Source organism: Myotis nattereri (assembly GCF_964212035.1).
Source record: "Myotis nattereri genome assembly, chromosome: 4".
Classification (NCBI taxonomy): Eukaryota; Metazoa; Chordata; class Mammalia; order Chiroptera; family Vespertilionidae; genus Myotis; species Myotis nattereri.
This window is the reverse complement of record NC_138079.1, coordinates 4,235,744-4,260,344: the sequence shown is the minus strand read 5'-3', so window position 1 is coordinate 4,260,344 and position 24,601 is coordinate 4,235,744. Positions and strand designations below refer to the sequence as shown.

Here is a 24,601-nt window from a genome sequence, read left to right as displayed (position 1 = left end):
GATAGTCAAAGAAAATATTTTATTTTTTATTGTGATGAAAAACATATAACATACAATTTTCCCTTTTTTCCCAATTATAGTGCACATTCGATATTATTCTGTATTAGTTTCAGGTGTACAACATAGTGGTTAGACAATCAGACACTGCACAGGGTGGTTCCCGTGAGATTTCACATACCCCTCTCCTCCCTGGCAGGTACATAGCTATTACAATATTTTTTAAAAGGGATCATTTTTAAGTCCAGTAAAAAAGTACTAGGAGAAATCATAGGCTACTACTTACTACTAACTTAGAGCCTATTCACGGACATAGAACAAGGACACTGGTATGGCTCTAACAGGAAGCTAAGACACATCGGAAGCCCGGAGGGGAAATGAGGGTGTGACTGAAACCCTCCTCTGCTGGCACAGTAGATGCAGCGGCTCTAACAGTGAGAGTCAAGAACTGGAGCAGAGCCACACACCAGCACGGCGGGAGGCGCACACCAGCACGGCGGGCGGGAGGCGCACACCAGCACGGAGGGCGGGAGGCGCACACCAGCATGGTGGGAGGCAGCTGCCTGGGGATGGTACCCACAGGGTCACACGGACAAGAGGCTGCTTTCCTTGCGAGCCTTTAATTGCTCTTTGATTTTTTTAAGGCGGGAGAGAGAAGGCATGTCAGAGTGGGAATGAGAGCTTTCTCCCCAGTGTGCTCCTCAGCACCTACTCGGAGCTTGCTGGGTGCAGAATCCTGAGACCTGGCCCGACCTACAGAACGAGGCTCTGCATTTCCCACCTCTACGCCCGTGAACTTGAAAAGCGCTGGCCCAGCAGTCCTGGTGCCCCGGCCGGTGCCCATCGCTGTAGTAACGGTGAAGCAAGGGGTCGCGGGGCACATGGTGACCGGCGCTTCAAATGTGACCACAGGTCACTGTCCTGGGTCCTCCACCTGTCGCTCGCCCCTACTGCTAACCCACGCTCCATCCTCCTGGCTGTTTTATACATTTTGGTACCTACTTTGTTTGGGGCACCTATTTCTTCACAAAATCCACCTTTACAGGATTTATCACATGGAGGTTGCAACTTTTTGTCATTGTTCTCAAATCGTCCCAGTATATTTGATTACCAAGATGGCTCTCAGTAGACTAGATGCTCACAGAGGCTTAGCAATTGAGAGTCTTTCCATTGTTATGCAGTAAACCTGAACAGAACAGGTGAGTGAGTCAGTAACGAGGACAGCCGCTGCCTTCCAGGAAAGGGACTGAAAGGCAAACACAACAGGCCACAGAGAAGAGAGCTTTGACGGGACAAGCCGCCTGCAGGTTGTCAGAGCCCTTCTGGGTGCTTCCCTGAGGTTTCCCGGGAAGGACCAGGCTAAGGGCCTGCTGCAGGGAGGATTCTCCCGCTCGCGGCTCTGCCAACCTCTGTCTTTAATAACTTTTGCACCTTTAAAGTTCTGAAGGATTTATGAAGCTTCTGCAATGATCTCAAGTACACTGTTAATACATTGTATAAGCCAGTCCTTGCTTTTAGTATAAAATAGGTAAGAAAAATCCATGTTACACATTTGTTATACCAAAAGTTAAAGCCACAGTTGGTGCTTGGACTACAAATTAAATATGTAATATGAAATTTTTAAAACTGAAGAAAAATCAAAACTAAGATACTGTGAATTTTAAAGAAATAAAAACAAAATATAGTTTTAAAATGATTCCCATTAGATGCTCTTGATGTTAGTAGTGTGACTTGGTTGGAATGTTGCTTCCCTCAAGACATATATAAAAAGTAATTACAAACCTATCAAAGACTACATCTTAGAAGCAAGGCTTTATTACAGAATTTCCAAAAACCCCTGATTAAGATCCTATCTCCTGTGTTAGAGTGAGGGGTAATCTATGCAAATTGGCTTTGCTTTTCAGTGACCCTTGCAAACACCCTATTGGGATATTAGAAACTGCCAAGATGTTGCCTTTTCAAAGGGATTACATTCGAGATTCATATCTATCTGCATAAGGAATTCCTTATTTTGTGGTGTTCTCTCACTCATCATTCACTGATAGCAAAATTCAAAAATTATCCTGAGAGAATTGGGAATTTGTATTAACAAGGGACTGAATGGCCCAGAACAGTGTGCCATAAACATATATTCCTTTCCCGAATGTATCTTAAAAATCTGTGCAAATAATCTCCATTAGACCCATGATTGGCTTCAATTGTTTAAAAGGTTTATGTCCAAGAAGAAGCTGGGTAAGAGCAGTGCTCCTAGAAGATGCCATTCTGCCACTGGGAAGCAGGCGCTCGCCCCGGCCCAGCTGGAGACCACACACACTGCAGACCCGCTCCCCTCCACCCACCTAACACGTTTGCTATAGAACATTAAAGATTAATCTTGAATCATGCAATCTGTTCCGGGGAGGAGGTATGTGACGGTCAGAAAAGTCTTGAAATTTACACGAGTTAAAGTTTTTATTTTTATGCCATAATCCAATTATAATCTTTCTTTTTACCCGAATCAAATTTGAAAACTTATTTTTCCATTGCATTAAATTTATAAAAAATGTTCTCCCTCATCACACTAAAGCATTCCTTGTTATCTATTTCCAGTGCTCAGGTAATGAATGAATAAAATCATTTAAATGAGTCTCTTTTAATTATCTCCAGCAGATACACATTATCTAAAACCTGTCGAGGTCAAAACAGGTTCCTCCCTGCAGTCACCTATGCAGACTCTGCCACACAATCCAAGTTCAGGACAAACCAACGCCCTCCAGAGCACAGCGAATGAGCACCACGGACAGACTGCTCCTCTCCCGCTGGGCGCGTCGGGCCGTCCTCAGAACTCCTCCTCGGCCTGCTTGCTGCGGGCCTGCTGCAGCTGCTGCAGCCGCGCCACGGTCTCGGCAATGGTGCGTTCCCCGTGAACCTTGTTATCTCTCGTGCGGATGTTCACCGTGCCGCTGGCTTTCTCTTTCTCACCGACAACTAAACAAAAGACAGTGAGGATCCTTAGGTGGCAGCGTTCTCATCGGGCATCCGAACAGAAAGGACCCCAGGACCAAAAGCCACCCTGTAGCTTCTTCTGATTAAAATGTACAGGTGAGCCCGGCCAGTGTGGCTCAGTGGTTGAGCATTAACCTATGAACCAGGAGGTTCAGGGTTCGATTCCCGGTCAGGGCACTTACCCGGGTTGCGGGCTTGGTCCCCATTAGGGGCATGCAGGAGGCAGCCGATTAATGATTCTCTCTGGTCAATGTTTCTATCTCTTTCTCCCTCTCCCTTCCTCTCTCTCTAAAAAAAATCAATAAATCCATATATTTTTTTAAATGTACAGGTAACCATGCACAGTTGGGCAACTGATTTAAAATTTATTCATTAAAAAAGCAAACCCACTCTGCAACGCCAGCACTGCTGTGCTTACTGAGTCACTTAGTCCTGCCGCCTTAATAAAAACTGGCCATGTGAAGAAATAAAAGGTGAAGGCGAGAAAATTTTTAGACAGTGCTGTACAAATTACTCGTTTTCACACCATAGTTTTCCTTTCTTATGTCAACTGAACAAACTTAACAGTTTAAGAATCAGGATTAAAAGGAACTAAACTGATGGCTATGATCCTCTTAAGCTAAGTCTCAAGATTTCAGAATTTTCCCAGGTTGTGCAGCTTGTCTTTGGCTAAGTTCCTTTCTTACCCAGGATGAAGTTATATTGTGCTAACTGTGCATTTCTGATCTTCTTATTTAATGTACAGCCCGGATCTAGGTCCATGTCCACCATGAATTTAGCATCATGGAATTGTTGCCGCACCTATTTAAATAGAGACAAAGAATTCTTCAGATCCAAAATTAGAATTATGTTTTGATCTTAAATGATTTTATGTAACCTGTAATTTGGAAAATCATGTAAGCATTAAAAATGAGTTCTTCAATAATTTTGTGTATACAATGACCTAATTAAATAGAAGTCTATAAGAATCTCTATATATAAAAGCCTAAGTGACTGACCAGTCGACCAGTTGCTATGACGCTCACTGACCACCGGGGGGCAGATGCTCAATGCAGGAGCTTCCCCCTGGTGGTCAGTGTGCTCCCACAGCCAACCTCCTGTGGCCAGCCAACCTCCCGTGGCCCCTCCCCCCGGCCAGCCAGCCCCAAATGGCCCTGATTGGGACTGGGCAAGACAAACCCGATCTGCCCCGATCACCAGCCAGGCTGAGGGACCCCACCCGCGCACGAATTTGTGCATCAGGACTCTAGTAACTTAATAAAAAGAAAGTATCAGGCTCAAGAAATATTAAAAAGTGATTTTCTTTTCCTCAACAGTGATTTCCTTTTGATTAAAAAAAGGCTTAGTCATGGGCAGTGTCCCATACACCAATCGATGTTTTTCTCTAACATCAATGTTTCTCTCCCTCTCCCTTCCTGTCTCTCTCAAATCAATCAATATAATGGAAAAAAACACAAAATAAAAACCTACCCTACCTAATTCCAGTGCCACTCTACCCCCAGAGTGGGGGAGGTCAGTACTGCTTCAGGCTGAGACATGAGCAGGACCATTTTCCTGCTGAGTGAGCTTTCATAGTGCACATCAGATAAAAACAACGCATCAGCCATAGAACACAGGTGGCTTTCATCATCTATAACTACACTACTGTGGTGCAGTCACAGGAATACGGTTTGTCTGAATGGTTTGCTTATTAGCTGGTTTAATGTCCATTTATTTCTTAAAGACAGCTGAGACCTGAGTGCAATTTATTTTGATGGTCTAGAAACACGATTTCGATGTTATAAGACCATTCAATGATATTTAGATTTTTGTCCCTTAACTATATTATTACTTTTAATTTGCAATTCTGAAACAAAGCGTTTTAATAACACAACTTTTGATTTAACATGTCTTGATAAAGAATTCTTGCTGTAACAAAACACTGTCATAGTCTTTAAGGCAGTGGTTCTCAACCTGTGGGTCGCGACCTGTTTGGGGGTCAAACGACCCTTTCACAGGGGTCGCCTAAGACCATCGGAAAACACATACATAATTACATATTGTTTTTGTGATTCATCACTATGCTTTAATTATGTTCAATTTGTAACAATGAAAACACATCCTGCATATCAGATATTTACATGACGATTCACAACAGTAGCAAAATTACAGTTATGAAGTAGCAACGAAAATAATTTTATGGTTGGGGGTCACCACAACATGAGGAACTGTATTAAAGGGTCGCGGCATTAGGAACGTTGAGAACCACTGCTTTAAGGTGTGAAGAATGAACGGATATTTCTATATCTATTAGTGAGGTAGCTGTTTGGCCAGTAGGGCAAAACATTGGTCTGGCATGCCATTAACCTGGAAAAAGGTTTCAAATAAATGAAGAAATTTGCATTGAACATAAAGCAAAACTACACTGAGTCAAAAAGTAACTTCAACTGCATTATGCATTTGAATGTGCACATCATACTGAGGCATTTTCTACTTGCTAACATGAACCACTAAGCCAGAGTGAGTAAAACAACTACCCAACTTGTCTTCTGGTCACAGAACCACCCAGGAAGGCATTAAAGAGGCCGTGTGCTCTGTTTAAGCTTACCACAGACTGAAGATAGTAACAGCTCTTTACATCACGGGCAGCTTGATTTACCAAGGATATAGCTTATGAAATTTGAAAGCCGAACAACAGATGTTAAATTTAAAGAAAAGTCAGACTTAAGAATTACCTTTTGGGCATAATCATCACACGTTGGTCCCACTGGAACTACCATTACCTGGCGAGGAGACAGCCAGAAGGGCCTTAGGAAGAAATTAAAAATATTTAATGTGGGTTTTCCTAAACAAGGACAGCCCATTCATTTATCAGTTTACCCTTTGTATCTTTTCCTGAAACATGTGCGGACCATTTAAAATCATGGATTTTATTTTAATATCCAATAAAGACTAAAGAGAGATGAAGGAGCAGAAAGCCAACCCTCAGAAAGAAAAACCTGTAACTAAGTTTTGTCTTGCTAAGCAGATGGCAAAGCAGACGGGGGGCAGAGACCACGCCCCACGCTTCACTACCTCAGGGACAGAACGCCATGCCCCAGGCAGAGGGCTTGGCACGTTGCTGAAGAACCACACTTACTGCTATGTTATTAAAGAAGTGATTCTGCTCGAGCATGATTGATTACTGATTCCGCACAAGGGGACACAGACTGTCTTCAGTTTATTCCAGCTCCATGTTGCAGGATGCAGCAAGCTGTGACTGACAGTGACTGCTGAGGGCATTTGGGGAAGATGAGTGGGTCTCACTACTTATTAAGAGAAGGCCCAACTGCAGCTCTCTTGGGGCATTTCAGTGTCACACTTCCCGATGCTGCAGACAGCAGAGTTTCTCTGGGTCACTCCGTGCCTTAAGTTGTCTGGCTAATCGGGGACAGGGTGGAGGGGGCACTAAATTCTGCCCAAACTGTGCGTCTTCCCCACCAGACGCAGGTTTGGCGGAGCAGTTAGCTGAGGATCCCCTGTTCTCTAGATTCACGTACAGAATGTTTCCCGTATTTGATTTGATTTTGTGAAATATAACAGAAAGAGATTCTTTCACTGAAACGTATGACACACTTTCCTTCAAGTCTGAACTAACCAAACTGAAAATACACTAGAATAACTGCACTGCATGAGACAGAGCCGATTTACAACAGTCTAACAGAAGTTTGCATCTACAGAATTAATGCAGCAGGCTCTACAAAACGGGGGTTTTATAACCGTCTTTACAAATTGCGGGCCCAGACAGAACGGCTTAGAAAGTAAAATGAAAATCATGTGCTCATATGTTCCCAGCAAAAACATAACCTTATAAAAGCAAGACACGAAAGGCTGATTGTTTTGGAGTCTGTACTCTCAGTGGAAAATGCACGGCTTCTAAAGGGTGTCCAACTTCCTGCTGATGTCAGTCAGCGACACTCAGCACGGGAGCCAACGCCTGCTCTGTTTACTCAGACACATCAAATTCCTTGAAAAGCCATCAAAATAGCCAATATGCTTCTTACTGAATAATCATTCCTAATTAGAAAGTGTAACATTCAACACATCAAATTCTGAGATAAAAATAATTTCTCATAAGTACTCTTAAAGCTAAAAAATCTGGGTTTTAGTTGTACTGCCTTCCTATTTAGTGAATATCTGTCAATAGTTACAAGCGACTAACTGCAATCACTCTCCCTTCCCATCACATGCTCAACTGGACAGCTGACATTTCTTACAGCCAATGTCTGTCGCCCAGAAGGAAACAACATGAAAATTACCATTTGCCCCCATAGTTCTCAGTGAGGATGGCGATCATTCTTTCCACGGATCCCAAGATGGCTCTATGGATAATCACTGGCCTTTTCTTATCATCTCCATCATGACTAGAAAGAAAACATAATGATTTGTCTTCCTTTATTTTATATGTACTAGTGTATATACATACCTTTATTTTATATGTACTAGTGTGTGTGTGTGTGTGTGTATATACATATATATATATATATACACCTTTACTCTATATATACTAGTATATATACACATATCTTTATTTTATACGTACAAGTATATATATATGCATACCTTTATTTTATATATACTATATATATATACATACCTTTATTTTATGTAGACTAGTATATATACACATACCTTTATTTTATATGTACTAGTGTGTGTATATATATATACCTTTACTCTATATATACTAGTATATATACACATATCTTTATTTTATATGTACAAGTATATATATATGCATACCTTTATTTTATATATACTATATATATACATACCTTTATTTTATATAGACTAGTATATATACACATACCTTTATTTTATATGTACTAGTATATATATACACACACACAAATACCTTTATTTTATATGTATGTATGTACAAACACACACACACACACACACACACACACACACTCCGTTCTATGTCCTTGAAGAATGTTCAGAACAGACACTAGGAACTCACCTCACAAACGTCAGATTGAATCTGATGGGCAACTGGAAATCCAGCTGGATGGTGGCACACTGGTGGTAGCGCCCAATGGCATCCTTAATCTGAATGTCAATCTGAGAAGCAAAGGCTCACTGTGAGGTGTTGTCCAGAGTGGCGCTCACGCAGTAGTTATGTGAGGGCTGATTTCCCCGTCCCTTTTTTTAACCTGAAGTAATCTCTTCCCCCAAATGCATGTCACCTTACTCAGATCCACTGTGGCACTGACCTTTGGACCATAGAAAGCTCCATCGCCAGGGTTTAACTCCCACTTTTCACCAAATTCATTCAGGCTGTTTTCAAGTTGCTAAAGATAAAGCAACACTGACTTTAATCTTTGTTCCTCTGCAACCGGTCTAATTTGAGACTAAAAATTCCATAATTACTTTCATGGGTCTCTAGTCTCTGCTTTGTCACTTTGTCCACTTGAATATACTCACACCCAACCCCCTTTCAAGGTTACTGCTTGAAGACTAAAACACATCCAAGCATTTCTACATCCAAAAGCAAACAGGAAAAAGCGAGCGTACTCTAACCCAGGAGCCATTTCTAATTTTCTTTCGCTTTTACCCATTTAGGAGGCTGGCTTTCTTACACGGTGGAGGAAGCCACTTGCAGCCACCCAGAATTCAAGCGCCTGAAAAACACCACTTACCTTCTCAGCGTGATTCCAGACTTCAATATCTCCAAGGAATTTTTCTGGCCGAGTAGACAGGTTCAGTTTAAAAGAAAATCCAAATATGTTGTACACTGTACGCAGAAAATCCAAACAGCCTTTGATTTCTTCCTCAATCTTTAAATAAAAGAAAATGAGATGAACAAGAATAGATCCAGACACAAATGGCAAGGGAGGGGTGTTAGAGAGCAACCAAAGGACTTGCATGCATGCATATCAGCATAACCGACGGACACAGGCACTGGGGCGGTGGGGGCTTGCCCGAGGTGGGAATGGCTGGGGGCGGGGTCAATTGGGGAAAAAGGAGACTTATGTAAAACTTTAGACAATAAAAATAAATTATAAAAAAGAAAATGACATAGCAGTAATTTTCCGTGACCTCCTTGACCTTCCCTTCACCACATTTCACCCGCCGAGCCCCCACCTGCTCCATGGCACAGAATATGTGCGCGTCGTCCTGCTGGAACCGCCGCACCCGCGTGAGGCCCGTGAGCGCCCCCGACAGCTCGTTCCTGTGCAGCACCCCAAAGTCGGCGAGCCGCAGAGGCAGCTCTCGCCAGGACCTCGGGCGATGATCGAACATGAGGCTGGCAAAGAGAAAAGGAAAACCCGCCGGCAGTTAATACAATAAACTGCTTCTCTGAGCTTCTCTGAGCGTATACGAAAGGCTGTCAAAAAGCCACGGATTGCCGAGACCAGTTTGGCTCAGTGGATAGAGCGTCGGCCTGCGGACTGAAGGGTCCCAGGTTCGATTCTGGTCAAGGGCATGTACCTGGGTTGCGGGCATATCCCCAGTAGGGGATGTGCAGGAGGCAGCTGATCGATGTTTCTCTCTCATCGATGTTTCTAACTCTCTCTCTCCCTTCCTCTCTGTAAAAAAATCAATAAAATATATTAAAAAAAAAAAAAAAGGCCACGGATTCCAAGTGGCTCAGACAAGCCACGTCTCTCCAGGGCCGCACACAGCAACGTGGGCGCTGGCAGGAATGTGACAGCAAATAACTGTAACACAAGCACCCGGAACTGAGGGAGAGTAACGCGTGTTCCCATCGTCGGCAGGCACGTCCTTGTGCTCACTCCGTAATCTGAGGACGGCCTTGAAGGCCCTATTTAAAGATAAAACAGATTCAGCTGCCTACAAACCACGTGTCACTCTGGAAACGGAAGTCCGTGCTTTCTTGTCCTTCCCAGCAGTGCTTCAGACACTCTGCAGAAGGAACTCGCTGGTCTCCTGGACCAGAACCAGTTCCCACGGGCATGCCTCCCCCCCCTGCCCTCCAGGCACCGCTACGAGGAGCTGTGCGCACTGAGCTGCCTGCAGCCAGGCTCCCTAGTTTCCCCCAAGCTGTTCATCCAGCTTTCATGGACAGAAAGAGGAGCGCCCCAAGGCAAAGATTCCCCAAGGATGTTAATTCACTAGCACTAGGTTTTGATAGAACATGTTTCTTTAAAGAAAAAAGCACTTTATATTCTGCCAATTCACTGCTATTCTTCAATGTCCACAGATCTGAGGACCAAATCAGGCATAGAAGAAATTATACCACCACACTGATGCCGCATTTAAATACTGTTCTGATCACATAATTTGTTTTTAAGAAAAATCCTTCCAAAGGAAGAAAAGCAATCTAGGATGAAATGGAACTCGAAGCTGCTGAATACCAGTGTCCCGGGCAGTTCATGGGCTTCAGCGCGAACTGCTCCTTCTCCACCTCGAAGGAGAACATGTTGTCGCTGTAGTGTTCCCAGTGGCCCGAGGTCATCCACAGCCGGCTGTTGAAGATGTTTGGGGTGACCACCTCCTGGAATCCTCGTTTCCTATATTCACTCTGTTAGAGAACAAAACGCGTGTCTAGAAATTAGTGCTCATACTTCTGGTGGGTGTAAGAATTTAAACTTCCTACCCTCTAGTGAAGCTTAAGATGCACATACGCTATGATCTAGAAATTCCACTTGGAGGTATACACCAAAGAGGAAACTCTTACACGCCCCCATAAGGCTTGTCAAAATGACGCTACTGCAGCACAACAGTAACATGGGAAAATCAGAAATTATGTCAGTGCCCACTGATAAAGGGACGGACATACTGCGGTGGTTCTATGATGGAGTCATATGTAACAAGTGACAGTAAGCGGGATCTGCATGTATCTTAAAAAAAATCAGTCTGACTGATACACAATGAGCCTTCCTGTATGCAAATCTGAAGTACACAAACCACTGAGGATACGTATGTATGGGGTGGTGGACAACATGGATAGAACGGATCCATGCTGCCTTCCAGACCAGCTTCTTCTGGGAAAGGCAGGAATGCTTCACAAAGCCCACAGGGGAGCTCGTGCCCCTCACTGTTATTACTTTACTTCAAACAGAACCTAATGCAAATGTGCATTAGATTAGGTGGTGGGTATACAGATGTTGGTGGTACTATTCTTTATAAACACACTAGCAGCCCTGCGCATGAATCCGTGCGCCAGTAGGTTGCTGTCACCCTCCTGTAGCTCTCTGCTTGCCCCCCTCCCCTCTCACCCCCCCATAGCCTGCTGCCCTGCCCCCTCCTGTAGCTCTCCGCAGCCCACTTGTACCTTGCTGGCCCACCCTTTGGTCATGATGCCCTTGGTTGTTATACCTCAGGGTGTAACGGCTAATTAGCATATTCCTCTCTGATTCTATAGGATGCGTTCAACACCTCATAATTTACAAAGACAAAAAGCAAGGTAAAGACTAACCTGCTTTTTCAAGGAAAATATAAATGGTCAACGAGCACACAGAGCCCCTGTGCAAAGGGTGACAAGTCCTAGTTCCAGTGCGGTCACTGCTTCTCTGTGTGCACATCCATGTCTATGGACATTATCACGCATTAGGAAAAAAAGTTAAATTCATTCCATTAAATTTTTCTTTTAAAATACACGATTATCTTTCGTTTTAGCAGACCTTGTTTAATAAAATCGACGCGTGTCCTAAAGCTACAGAAGAGAATAATGAGCAGGGTTTACCCTGAGGAACTCGATAAGCGTATTATAAATGTACGCTCCCTTCGGCAGGAAGAAGCAGCTCCCAGGGCTGAGCTCGTGGAAGAAATACAGTTCCTGGTCCTGTAACGAAGAAAACAAAGAATGCTCACTGCTGTACACGCGACGCCACTGTTCCTGAGAATATGGTCCTGATGTCTCCTGCTTTCCTCTGGGCCTCTCCCAATGCAAAGAAAACATGCGCACATCCTGGATGTGCAATTTAATGGCACAGATTGCGGTTAATTTACAACTTAGTTCCCTGCCTGTTACATTCCTGAATCCAGTCAAATGTACCAAAGATGACATGGAACAAAGATCTAGTTCTCTTCTATCTAGAGAGAGCTCACATGGTTTTAATTCCTTAAAGCTCTAAGATCTGGCTGTTTTAAATTTTTCTTTATTATTTTTTAAGTAGGAGTGGCAGTTAGGAGTCTGGGAAAAAGACACTGACAATGAAACAGAAAAGCTGGCTGATTCTGGGTCATGGTGAATGGCACCCCCTCCACCCCCAAGGCCCAAACTTTTCCAGGAGATGCCACACCAGTCCCTGCGGCTTCCTTACAGATGGACGGACTTCAGGAAGTCAGGTGAGCGTGGCAATGGACGCTGCCTCCTGCTCAAGCTTCCTACCCCACCAACCAAGGACGCCTGGCACAGAGTGAACACAATTTCAGAAAGAAATGTTTTCACTTGACACCTAACTTCCAGTTTGAAAACATTCAGGGCAGAGGGATAAAGGCAGTGCACCTGGAATCCAGTGCTGACTCGCTGCATCAGGTTGGGCAACAAGTACATGACTCTTTCTAAAACTCAGTTTCCACAGCTTTACAAGAAGTCACAGATGCTCTGGCCGGTTAGGCTCAGTGGACAGAGGATCAGCCTGTGGACTGAAGGGTCCCAGGTTCGATTCCGGTCAAGGGCACATGCCCAGGTGGCAGGCTCAATCCCCAGTAGGGGGCGTGAAGGAGGCAGCTGATCAATGATTCTCTCTCATCATTGATGTTTCTCTCTCTCTCTCTCTCTCTCTCTCTCTCTCTCTCTCTCTCTCTCTCTCCCTTCCTCCCTCCCTCCCTCTTCCCTCTCCCTCTCTCTCTCTCTCTCTCTCTCTCCCTCTCCCTTCCTCTCTGAAGTCAATAAAATAGTTTTTAAATAAATAAGTCAGTAAGACCAGGTGAATTTCCAAAGTATCTCTCAGCTTATGAGGCACTGCTATGCTTCTTTTATGAACACTGTGGGTCGTCAGCATTTGTCCTCAATAAAAGGAACAGTGACGACGAATTTTTGTACAGTACTGAGCACACTCTAGAAAGATAATGTGGACAATCAGGAAGCTGCTTATGGCTTATATAGGACACAGTACAGTAATACTTGAAAGCTATAGCATTTCTTCAAAGGGAAATCCTTAATACAGTTAAATACCTCACACAGCTGAATTTCAAATGAAAATAAACGCAGTCTAGACACATTATTGTTCTTTTTTAACATACCCTCCCAATTTTCCTATGATCTCGGTTTTTGGCTTCCTCTTGGAACTTCTCCCACTCTTTCAACAACTTAGGATCTGGGAATGAAATGCCATAAATCCTCTGGAGCGTCTCCATATCTGCTTTCCCCTCCCAGTATGTGGAGGAATTCTGAAAACAAGGATCAACCGTGAAACAATATTCAAATTTGTCAATATCTCACTTATTTTAAGAGTTAGATGTTAGTTCTCATAGGCACCTTATGAGTCAAATTCATAGTAGTCCTTACACAAGAAAAGTCACAAAAAGTTCACACCTAGTGAGACATCCCTCGTGGGGATGAGCTAAACAGCTGTGCTCACCCGGCAGCACAGACCTGGCTGTTCGGTTCCCTCCGAAAACCCACCCGCCACGCCCCCTCAAACCACACCTCCACGAACATGACTGACGGCAAGGGCATCTTTTAAAGCATTCGTAAGCAAAAATGGAAAAGAAGGCAACAACAACAAAATCTTGAAATGACTCAATTATGCTTACGATTTACAGTGCATTTTAATCATCGCCCATAAAGTGTTTCTGAACTAGTAGAGACTGGCAGGACTAGCTAGGTTAGCAAGAACCACTTGGGTAATTACTACCTTAGACACACAAAGAGCAAAAGCGCGTGCTCCTGCCGTGAGTCTGGAAGCTTCATGATGGCCCATAACTGCGTGATTTTGTGAATCCCCCAACTCCCGCCCATGTGCTCTGGTGGTGGGCGGCTGGTCAGCCACTGCTTTGGAGACTTTCTGCTAAAAATGCCCAATGACTTACAGTAGCACAGGCAGGAGAGAGCATGAGAACAAACCCGCCCAAAAGCAAATAGGCAGGAAGAGAAATCAACGGTCGTTTAATATCTAGCCATCCAACACAAATACATGTACATGGAGAGAGCCTCTTGGGCTGTATTGCTTACTTTGTGTATTTTCAAAGTCTTAATTTTGCCAGTGTGTCGGACATGAGGACCCCGGCAGAGATCTATCAAGGGGCCACACCTAAAGGTGAAATGAAAAGAATTTCAATAAGGGCTTACAATGACATGCACACAATTGTATTTCATGACATCTGGCAGTCTCACCTATAGACGGTGGTAGTTGGAGTATTCACTTTTTCATTCAATATCCGACATTTGAACTTGTTGTACTGAAAATAGCAAAAATTAAATTTTTAAAACTATCCTTTTTTACCTTTAAATACTACAGTTAACATAGAACTCGAAATACATCTTACCAAAGCACTGCACGCTTATAAATATGTTCGTGTTTCACGTTTTGAAAGCATAGTTACATTTTCAAAGGAACAGAGTAGGTTTCAACTTAGTGCAGTAAACCCAAGAGTAATGACTTCAAATAACACTAGTGAGCGATAGAAGAGTAGGTGCCACATGTTACGGTTGATGTACCTTAAACATTTCCAGTAAAGTTTCCTTCTTAACTTCCAACCTTTCAAAAGCTTGTTTTTCCTTAATGATTTTCTTACATAAAGTCTCTAAAGACGAGAAATCATTGCTGGACACACCCCTGGAACAGAAGAAAGTATAAAATTATTTCCACTCCATTCTACTCACACCACGGAGGGGCGAGGGGGATGTTTCTTTTGAACACTTTAAGGGATTTAATATGAAAAATTAGACTCTTGCATCATATATCAGAATTGTAAATGAAACATTTTGCATAAATTATTTTAATAATTGATATTTCCATTGGCTTCTGCCTTGGTCATCCTGGAGATTGTCCCCACTAGTGACTCCCCCCTCCACTCTATAGCAGGTTAAAGGAGAGAGGACCGGCTTCAGTTATTTCCCAGGGTACCTTAGGCCCTGCCTCCATCGACCTAGAACAAAGCTCTCACAAAAGGCTCTACACCTCTGTAAGTTATTACACACTTCAAGTTTTTTAAAAAATATATTTTATTGATTTTTTTACAGAGAGGAAGGGAGAGGGATAGAGAATAAGAAACATCGATGAGAGAGAAACATCAATCAGCTGCCTCCTGCACACCCCCAACTGGAGATGTCCCTGCAACCAAGGTACATGCCATTGACTGGAATCGAACCTGGGACCCTTCAGTCCGCAGGCCGATGCTCTATCCACTGAGCCAAACCGGTCAGGGGCACACTTTAAGTTTTAACAGTGGGAATGCTTGGTGACCATGAAGCAACAAGCATTATATTACTCCTCCTTTACTGAGAACAATTTAAAAACAATGTATGGACTCATGGTAATTCCGATTTCATTTCTCTTTGTCCAATGACATACTTACCCTTCCTCAAGGTACATGTCATAATAGAATCCACTTTCTATTGGTGGACCGTAACATAAACATCCTCCATAGACTCTTTCCATGGCTTCACCCATTATATGGGCACTTGAGTGCCAATATACCTGAAATTCAAAGAAAAATGAGAAGGTCTGAGACCGGGCATATGTGTTATAAGTTAATATGGCCATCTGAAAGAGATATATAGAATTTATTATAAATAAACCCAGAAAGAAAAATCTAAATTTACAAATCTATAAACTGCAGTGTGATTCTATACAGAGCCAAAATAATATAAAAGGATGCTAATTGCTAAAGTATATTTCTACCTGAGAAATTGCCTAGTTTGTTTTCAAACTAATTCAATTCAAATTAGCCTCATTAATTATATGGGTGGATTTTGTTCCCTGGAAACAATCGCCACTCACCCTGTGACTGCCTTCTGGACTGTAAGGGCCCCGGCCTTGAGGCAGTGTGCCCACCCAACCACGTGCGTGTGCTGCCTTTGCTTGGCTGTGGGGCATCACTTAGAATTTTATCTGCCTTTTTCTTATTGGCTCCAAACAACTAGGGCGGTACAACTCAATCCTACAATACCACTAGAGAGTTCAAGGACAAACAGTGAGCACTAAAAGCTAATGGCAGTACCTGGCTTTAAGGTGGTCACTCAGATGAGTCAGAATGTATCCAAATCAACGTTTTTAAGATTTATTTAACAGTAAGGTACCCAAATGATTTTTAAAATTCTCTTTAAAAGCTTAAGGAATCCAGAATACTTTTGAAAACTATTGATTCACCTACATAAGTAAACCATCATTAATGAAACAAACTAAAACAACACATTTTACTTCCCTTTATATGTAAACCATCATGAAGAAATAAGGAGAAAACCTTGCTATCATATGCAAGTTGGTTTTATCGTACTTTCAGCAGATATGCACTTAAAGATGATGAAAAAATGGAAATCAACTTCCCAATGTAAGTACTTTAGGTAATGTTCCAATTTATTTATTTAATATTTACATACATCTTGCTTAAGTGTTGATTGACAGTGTAGAAAGCAAGTTTTACTTGCTTAATCAATTTCTAATAAAATTTTAATAGAATTTCCATAAATATGCCCTCATTTTATTATCTAGTAGTGAAAATAAATTTATTCAATTTCACCTCTTGATTTCATAAAGCAAGCACTTTTATTATATTCCCTTAGTGAAAGACAAAAATGAAGACTTCGAATACGATGAGACATCAATAAATTTTCGTTACCTCCTGGCAGTGGTAATGAGCTGGAAAACAATGCAAATGAGAATCACCATCCTGAAATGTAATGGACACAGAGTAAAAACTTACAGCCTGAGCTTCCTCATCCTCGAACTTGAGAAGCTCCAAGGTACAATCTTCCTCCAGAGGACGGTCTAGGTCCCAGACAGCTTTATTCACTTTCGCAATAACAGTGTTGTCAGCCAGGCCTTGACTTAACAAGAACAGGAAAATAAACACTATATAATATACATGCACATCTATACATATAAAAGCCTAAGTGACCGAACGACCATTCGACTGTAGCTATGACGTGCACTGACCACCAGGGGGCAGACGCTCGACGTACAGGCATGGAAACATGGAACAGACTGATGAATCTCCTCCTCCGGGGATTAGGCTGAAAATGGCAGTCCGACATCCCCCGAGGGATCCTGGATTGCGAGAGGGTGCAGGCCTAGCCGAGGGACCCTACTGGTGCACAAATCTGTGCACCAAGCCTCTAGTGTACTATACTACTACTAGAGGCCTGGTGCATGAGATCCGAGCGGGCCTAAGCCAGCAGTCGGACATCCTTAGCACCACCACCACTGCGCTCGCCAGCCGTGAGCCCAGCTTTTGACTGAGCAGCACTCCCCCTGTGGGAGCACACTGACCACCAGTGGGCAGCTCCTGTGTTGAGCATCTACCCCCTGGTGGTCAGTGTGCATCATACGACTGTTCATTCCACTGTTAGGTCAATTTGCATATTAGCCTTTTATTAAATAGGAGGATATGTACTATATTATACTATTCTATACTATACCACTATATAGAATATATATATATAAATATATTTCTGAAATAAAATGGAAAAAGCAACAAACTCCAAAAATGTGTCAATGTACCTAAAAATTAACTACAAGATCCTGAAAATTCAGAACACTATTTTATGACATTTAATGCTTATTTAAACAGACATAGCCACTCTAATAAATAAACAATGAGACTTTTCAGTAGTCTAGTTTATTTTTTACTTTCTCCAAAGAAGTTTCCACAAAGCCAAGCTACTTAGATTCCAACAGCAAAAGGGGCCAGGGGTACTAAATAACTTCTCTGCTCTACCTCCTGTTGGAAATCTGTAACGGAATTTCTTGAGAGTCAATGCTAAATAACCTCACATGGACCATACTGGATCACTTCAGTTTTCCAAAGAAGAAACAAAACAACCCATACTTTAAGACTGAGAACAAAACAAAACTTCAAAGAAAACCCTTTTGAAGCAAATGGAGCATGCCTTCTTTTTGCTTCCCTTTCATATTCATTCCTAATCATCAGAACCTTTAAACAGCCTGTTATTGGTGCTATAATTTTTCACAGAACAAGAAGTTAGTCTGGACTTGTGGGAAAATGTCTTCAAGCACCCTTACTTGCAGAGCATGACTGAACCCTAGCTCTAAAGTTCATCAAGGTCTCATGTGATTCGATGTAAAATTTGGCAATTCTCAAAAAACTATTTTACAATGGCGGAGGATATTGTAGACTGTAGAAAAAGTGCCTGCACTGATAGGAGCCTGAATTTTAATACCCATTGCTACAATATCAGTGAGCAACCATGGAGAAATCGCATCACCAAATGACCTTCAAAATCACCTTTAAAACAACAGATTGCACTGATATTTAAAGGTCTATCCAATTATTTATAATCTCACATGGAAACTGACCCAGCTATTGAGTCCCAAATCATATCAAATTAAGAAAGCATTATTCTATTACAGAGTATGCATCTGATTCTGTTACTTCTTCCCAACCCAATAAAAATGTTCAGTTTTAAGACCGGGCATGGCCCTCCTTTAGATTTATAAAATTAGTACATTTTCTCATGTTGAATAATAGTTTCCTACCGTTCCCCTGTGAGATGATCAACCTTCATTCAAGCTTAAAACCGAGACATTTAAATCAAAATAGATTGTGAAACCTTATCTACTTGGTTTCTGTGACATGTTTGATCAAGGTCGAAGAACTAATCATATAAAATCCTTCATAAGATAAAACCAAACTAGGGCCTCTAAGAAATTACCTTTGAATCTTGACTATAAAACTCTACATCCTCTTGATTTTGAAAAAATCCCAAATAATGTAAATTAAACATTAAAAATATGGAACAGTAACATAAAGATGCTTTGAGGATAAAACCTGGCAAAATACGTTTAAGTTTAATTACAAACAGCAGAAGATGAGGACAGGTTCGGCCAGTACCTGATGCCACACGCGATCTGGTAAGGCGTGGTTTTCCAGGACTCCGCGGCCACCTGCTTACCATCCGGCAGAGTGACTGTGATGGGCTTGCTCTCTTTTGCTGCTTTTTCTGCCAGAATGGCGTCGTGTTCTGCTTTTAGTTTATTGTACATCTCAAGACGTGTGTTAATATATTCAGGCCAAGGATTCAACTGCAAGACAACAAAGGAAGAGAGGAATAATCAGTAAGTGCTTGCTTTCCTTTTCAGAAAAGGCCGCGCCTTTAGTCGGAGCATGGGAAACGGGAAGCACATGCCCTCTACTTGAAAGGCAGTTTGGTTCAAAACCAAACCCACTGGCCGGTCCAGGTGGAAAGAGTGGGAAGGAGGTCAAGGACATGGGCTTTCTTGGTTTCTACTGTACTCAGAAGAAGCTTGGACACCGAGTCTCTCCCCTTCAACATCTGGTTTTCATATCTCATCCCACAGATTGCTTTACAATTATATTTCAGTTGCTTTCCTTTTTCAATAACAAATAGCTGCCAGTCCTTCTTCCCCTCCCACGCTTTCCTAATTCTTCTCCCTGAAACTTCCATCGAGTCCGCCTGACAGTCCCATGTAAGCCCTGAGGATCTGACACAGGACACGTCTGAGCCAGCACTCTGCCACCTGTCAAACCCGATGACAGCCCTGAACACCTACCTCTGCTCGCCCTCCATCTCCAGACCCTTCTTTGTGCTTCTTCTTGCCGTCTTCCTTGTGCCTCTCCTGGCCGGCACCCACCTAGAGAAGCAAAAAGAAAAGACGGTTTCATATTTCAGTCTACAACGACACCCCTTCATGCTGCCCCCGGAAGAGTTTAGAGGATGCTATGTTAGCATCTGTTTGTTAAAGAGGGAAAATCTGATTTTGAAAGACTAGAAAATCCGAGCACTGTCGACCACTGTAAAAGGCAAGTTAGCAACTTAAATGAAGACAAGTCCTACAAGGCAGAGATAATGTCCAAGTCCTCGCATTTAGGTATTTTGCCTGTTCCCATGACTCTGGCTGCAGGTTTGCCTGGACATATACTAACCATGTAGCCACAAACAAGCACGAGATCTATTCAGTAACATTTTCAGGGGGGAAATCGTGCGATATGTACCCATTCATTCCACATGTACTAAGAGCCTCTGCGCTCATGGTAGTCTGTTAAACCCTGCGGAAGATGCAAAACTGAGACCCAATCCCTGCCATGCGCAAATGTAATCTCTCCAGGGAAATGAAGGCATGCATGTGTGAAAAACCCCGCGAGGGCGGAGAGAACACAGCTGCAACACCGTGATTCGATGTAGAATAAGCTAGGACGACAGGCCGGATCTCGAGAACGGAGCACATGTGTTCTAGGTGCACACACACTCATTGTCGGAAATATTAAAAAGAGACAGTGACAGAGCGAGAGAGTGAGAGGGACAGACAGGCTAAGGCTGACTAAGGCAGGATTGTTTTAGGAAATAATATGTTAAGACAAACTAGGGCTCAGACAGAGCAAACCCTAAGTTACCCTAAGGAATGTGGACTTCCACTGGAAGCACACAGAGTCACAGAAAGTTTTCTAGGAGTCCGGTACAAAGAGGCAGCCAGCAGCAGAGCAGGTCTACACCAGTGGCTCTCCACCAGAAGCCATGTGCGCCCCAGCGGACACCTGACAATGTCTGCAGGCGTTTTGGGTTGTCATGACTTGGGGGTGCAACTGTCATCTAGGAGGTAGAGGCCAGGGACGTTGCCAAGCATCCAACGATGCACAGACAGCAACAAAGGAGTATCGAGTCCACACAATGTCAACAGTGTTGAGGTCCAGAAAGCCTGAACGACAGGATGGGGTATCGTGAGAGGATTTTCTCAGAAATGCATCACTTACTTCAGTCACCTCAGAAACACCCTAGGCAAACGGCACTACCCAAAATGTCACCCTGTACCAAGTTCTTCCACAATCACATCTGATTTTCACGGCCACCCTGTGAGATGGCTATTATTGTTATTTCCATTTTACAGATAAATTAGTTGGAAAAGTTGGACAATTCTTCTAGGTTCACACACCTATTAGTGGCAGGAAAGGTATCTATCCCGGTGTTGACAGCGGCCAACTGTAAGGAGTTGCGCTCATCAGTGGTGAGGAAGTTCTGCGGGTAGAGCTAGGGATGTGAAGGGGACTCTATTGTAATTTTGCATGCTTATGACCTTTCATTTCAGGGGATAACTGTGTGTTTTTTTGAGATACTGTCCTATCACTCACCAACATAAAGTATACAATTCAATGGTTTTCAGTGTGTTCACAGTTGTGCAACTACCACCACAATCAATTTAGAACATCCTCATCACCCCAGAAGAAATCCTCACCCATCAGTAGTTACTCCCTGTCCCTACCGCGCCCCCTTCCCCAGCTCCTGACAGCCACGAGCCTGCGTTGTCTCTACAGGTTTCCACATGCCAAACATTTCATAATATGTGGTCTTTTGAGACTGGTTTGTTTCACTTAGCATAATGGTTTCAAGGCCATCCAAGTTTCGCTTCAATACTTCCTTCCTTTTTATTGTCAAGTAACATTCCATTCACGGAGAACTTATCTGGAGAAAATACACATTCCACATTCCGTTTCGGTACTTCCTTCCTTTCAATTGTTCACTTATCCATCTCACAGATGGGCATTTTGGCTACTCTCTCTCATCTTATTCTGAGGACTGAATGAGTTCATGCATGTAATCAGTGCCAGACCCCATAGCTGGTACTCAATCAACATTAGCAATTATTATTACAGAAGGGAGAAATCATACATTTACTAGCCAGGCCTCCAATTAAGAATGGCACAGCAAAATATTTATGGACACGGAACACTGGGCTACAGACTATTAACTAAAAAGTAAAGATACCATTTTTAAGCGAAAACAATATAGATGGGATAAGGTGTATGGACAGACACCATTTACTACTTTTAATTTAATTTACATCGTTTAGAATGTGCGCACATGCATTTTTCCCAACCAAACCCCGAGTTAGGGACGTCCTCGTGTTACTCATGAGAAAATTGTGGCTTTGAAGCTGGGTTGCGTCTCCTTTAGCTCAACGCCTCACCTCGCACTGGACCAGTGCAGCCGCCCCCTGTGTGTGGTCTCACCTCTTCCCCACGCACCTCCCACCCCAATGCCAGCGTGATCTTCAAGACTACAGTCCACCTGTCACTTCCCTGCTTAGAAGCCTTCACTGGCAGGAAACCATTCCAGCCATCGGCTGCCTAAGATCCCTCCGACGGCTGCGGCTCCTCCTTCAGCATCTCTCTTGCAAGCAAAGCAACCCCACACACCATTCATTCATTCATTCATTCATTCAGCAGCCTTTACACTGCCTTCCCTGCCTTTCCCTGGAAAGCCCTGCCCTGTCTGGTTGACCTGGGGGAACTTACACTCATTCTTCACACTCAATTCGAGAGCCTCCCCACGCAGAACTAGGCACCCGCTTCGGGGACCCCTCAGCAGGACGGCTGTGTCCCTGTCTTCCGCACCCCAGGCTGGGTCCTAGTCCCCTGCCCGGGTGTATTGCCCGGCATCAGAATAAATACCTGACGTTTATTTGTTAATCATAAAAAATAAATAAACACTAAACACACACACACACACAAAACACACACCTCGACCCGGTGGCATGCAAGTGACCCGGGAGGGGGGTGTTCCTATGCAGGGGATGACACAAAAGTAAAGTTCAAAGGTGAGACGATCAGGGGTGTGAATGAGATAAGGTCGCCTGCGGCCCAGGCAGGGCAAGTGTGAAACTTGTCCAGGGGGTCAGGTCATCGGCCTCCACCACTGACCACCCACCCAGGCGGGTCAGACCTCGGGAACCCGGTTTCTCTTCCTTAACCCAGAGGCTTCTGCCCTGAATGGGGTCTCAGGGTTCAAGGAGGCTCTGCAATGCTCCTCTCGCCGCAGGTGAAGGGAAATCACCAGGCCGGGGGCCCCGGAACTGCCTCGATTTCCAGTCCGATGCGCGGTTCTGAGCCGCTCGCTCCCGCTCCCAGTTCCCTCACCTGCCGAGAGGATGGAGCGGAGGAGCCCTGCAAGCCCCGCCTGCTTAATGAATGGACGATTCCGCCGCTAACGGGGCCCTGGCTTGTCCGCCGCCCCCCTCGGTTCCTCCGTCCCACACGCCCGGCCGCTGCCTCCTCCGCCCCCACTCCCCGGGGGGCCGCTGGGCACCGAGAAGAGCCCCCGCCCGCGCTCCCGACCCCACTCACCGGCTTCTCCTCGCCTTCCATCTTCCCTGAAGGGCTGCTGGCCTTCTCCTCGGACATCGGCGAACCGGGAAGAGAGGACGGAACTCAAAAGCGACGGCCGGGGGAAGAGGAGCGGGAGGCGGCCTGAAGGGCGCTGCGGCTCCCGGGATCTCGGCGCCACAGCCACTAGCCTGGAAGGACCCGCTGATGCAATCCAGCAGCGCCCAAGCCCCGCCTCCTAGCGGGCAGCCAATCAGAAAATGGGGGAGGCGGGCTCTCCCATCTCTAAACCAATGGCAAAGCTTGTTGGGGCGGGCCTAGGAAATCAGTGCGGCGTGGGAAGAGGAGAGGGACCCGTACGCCCCCCTCCCCAGCCCGGGCTGCACCCTTTCCGGAGCCGAGGCCGCAGTGCGCGTGCGCCTCCCCCCATAGCGCCGGGGCCCATTAGTCCAGGGCCTTCCCGGCCACCGTAGCGAAGGAGTGGGTCTTGGTCGGAGCTTCCGGGAAGTCCCCGGAGCACCACTTCCGGGTTCATCCTTCCACAAAGAACAGTGGCCTACAGCCCGGCTCGACGTCTTCATTCATTCATTCCTCACGTGGCACGTAGGTAGGATAGTCTCGTCCACACAAAGGGATTCGCGGAGCCTCGTGCTTAAAACTCTCCCGTGACTCGTAGCTGCTCTTGGCATAAAAGTAGTCATGGCTTTGAAGGCCCCCGGCGGCCCAACTTTCTCCACCCCCCGCGGCATACGGAACTCTGGCCACAGTGACCTTGTATTTCCCCAGGTCCCCCACAAATATTCGGGTGCGCGCTGAGAATGCCCTCCCCACCCTCACCTCTGCCTGCCCCCCCCCCCCCGTCCCCCGCACACTTTTTACCTGTTTAGCATCTATTTATTTGTCAGATCTCAGGAATAGTTTTTTTGGGAGAACCATTTCCTGGCCACCCGCACTGCATGGAGCAAGTCTCCCTGTTGTATCTGCTGGTAGCTTCCTGTAATTCTCCTGGTAGCACCAATCAGATCAATTTTACAATTAAAAAAAAAATCATCTTATTGTGTCCTAGGTGGAAAACGTCACAAAAGCACAATTTGCATATTTTTACCCGCATCTAGCCAATGTAAGCATGGCACACAGTTGATGTTCAATAAATGTCAAGGGAATTCACGAGTATTGAGGAGTATTATGTTAAGTGAGATAAGCCAGTCAGACAAAGACAAGTACCATCTGATTTCACTTATATGTGGAATCTAATGAACACAGTAAACTAACAAACGAAATAGAAGCAGACTCGGGCTGCTTTGTTCGTAATAAAGCAGGTCCCACCTAAAAAAAAAAAAAAAAAAAAAGAAGCAGACTCATAGATTCAGAGGAAACACTGACAGCTGTCAGAAGGGAGGGAGTTAGAGAGGGGGATTAAAAAAAAAGAAAGGTCAAGGGATTAAGC

At 44.3% G+C, this 24,601-nt stretch overlaps 1 protein-coding gene across 1 annotated transcript; it reads right to left on the bottom strand.

Moving 5' to 3' along the window:
* Positions 1-24,601, bottom strand: TARS1 (threonyl-tRNA synthetase 1). Its single transcript, XM_081089954.1, has 20 exons — positions 24,513-24,601; positions 23,176-24,404; positions 19,611-19,691; positions 18,931-19,121; positions 16,783-16,906; positions 15,436-15,557; positions 14,576-14,693; positions 14,252-14,316; positions 14,090-14,168; positions 13,159-13,305; positions 11,654-11,752; positions 10,323-10,489; positions 9,088-9,250; positions 8,643-8,780; positions 8,217-8,294; positions 7,964-8,064; positions 7,260-7,364; positions 5,697-5,769; positions 3,669-3,783; positions 1-2,964 (listed from the first exon to the last, which is right to left on the bottom strand). Exons 2-20 carry the CDS (start codon positions 23,230-23,232, stop codon positions 2,816-2,818), a joined length of 2,172 nt encoding a protein of 723 aa, XP_080946080.1. The 5' UTR covers positions 23,233-24,404; positions 24,513-24,601; the 3' UTR covers positions 1-2,815.

Excerpts from the sequence above, each read along its gene's own strand:
- TARS1 (XM_081089954.1), bottom strand. The coding sequence starts at position 23,232 with ATGTCCGAGGAGAAGGCCAGCAGCCCTTCAGGGAAGATGGAAGGCGAG. Across the intron at positions 8,781-9,087 it reads TATTCTGTGCCATGGAGCAG|ATTGAGGAAGAAATCAAAGG; the intron begins GTGGGGGCTCGG and ends TTTTATTTAAAG. Across the intron at positions 2,965-3,668 it reads ACAATATAACTTCATCCTGG|TTGTCGGTGAGAAAGAGAAA; the intron begins GTAAGAAAGGAA and ends TCTTTTGTTTAG.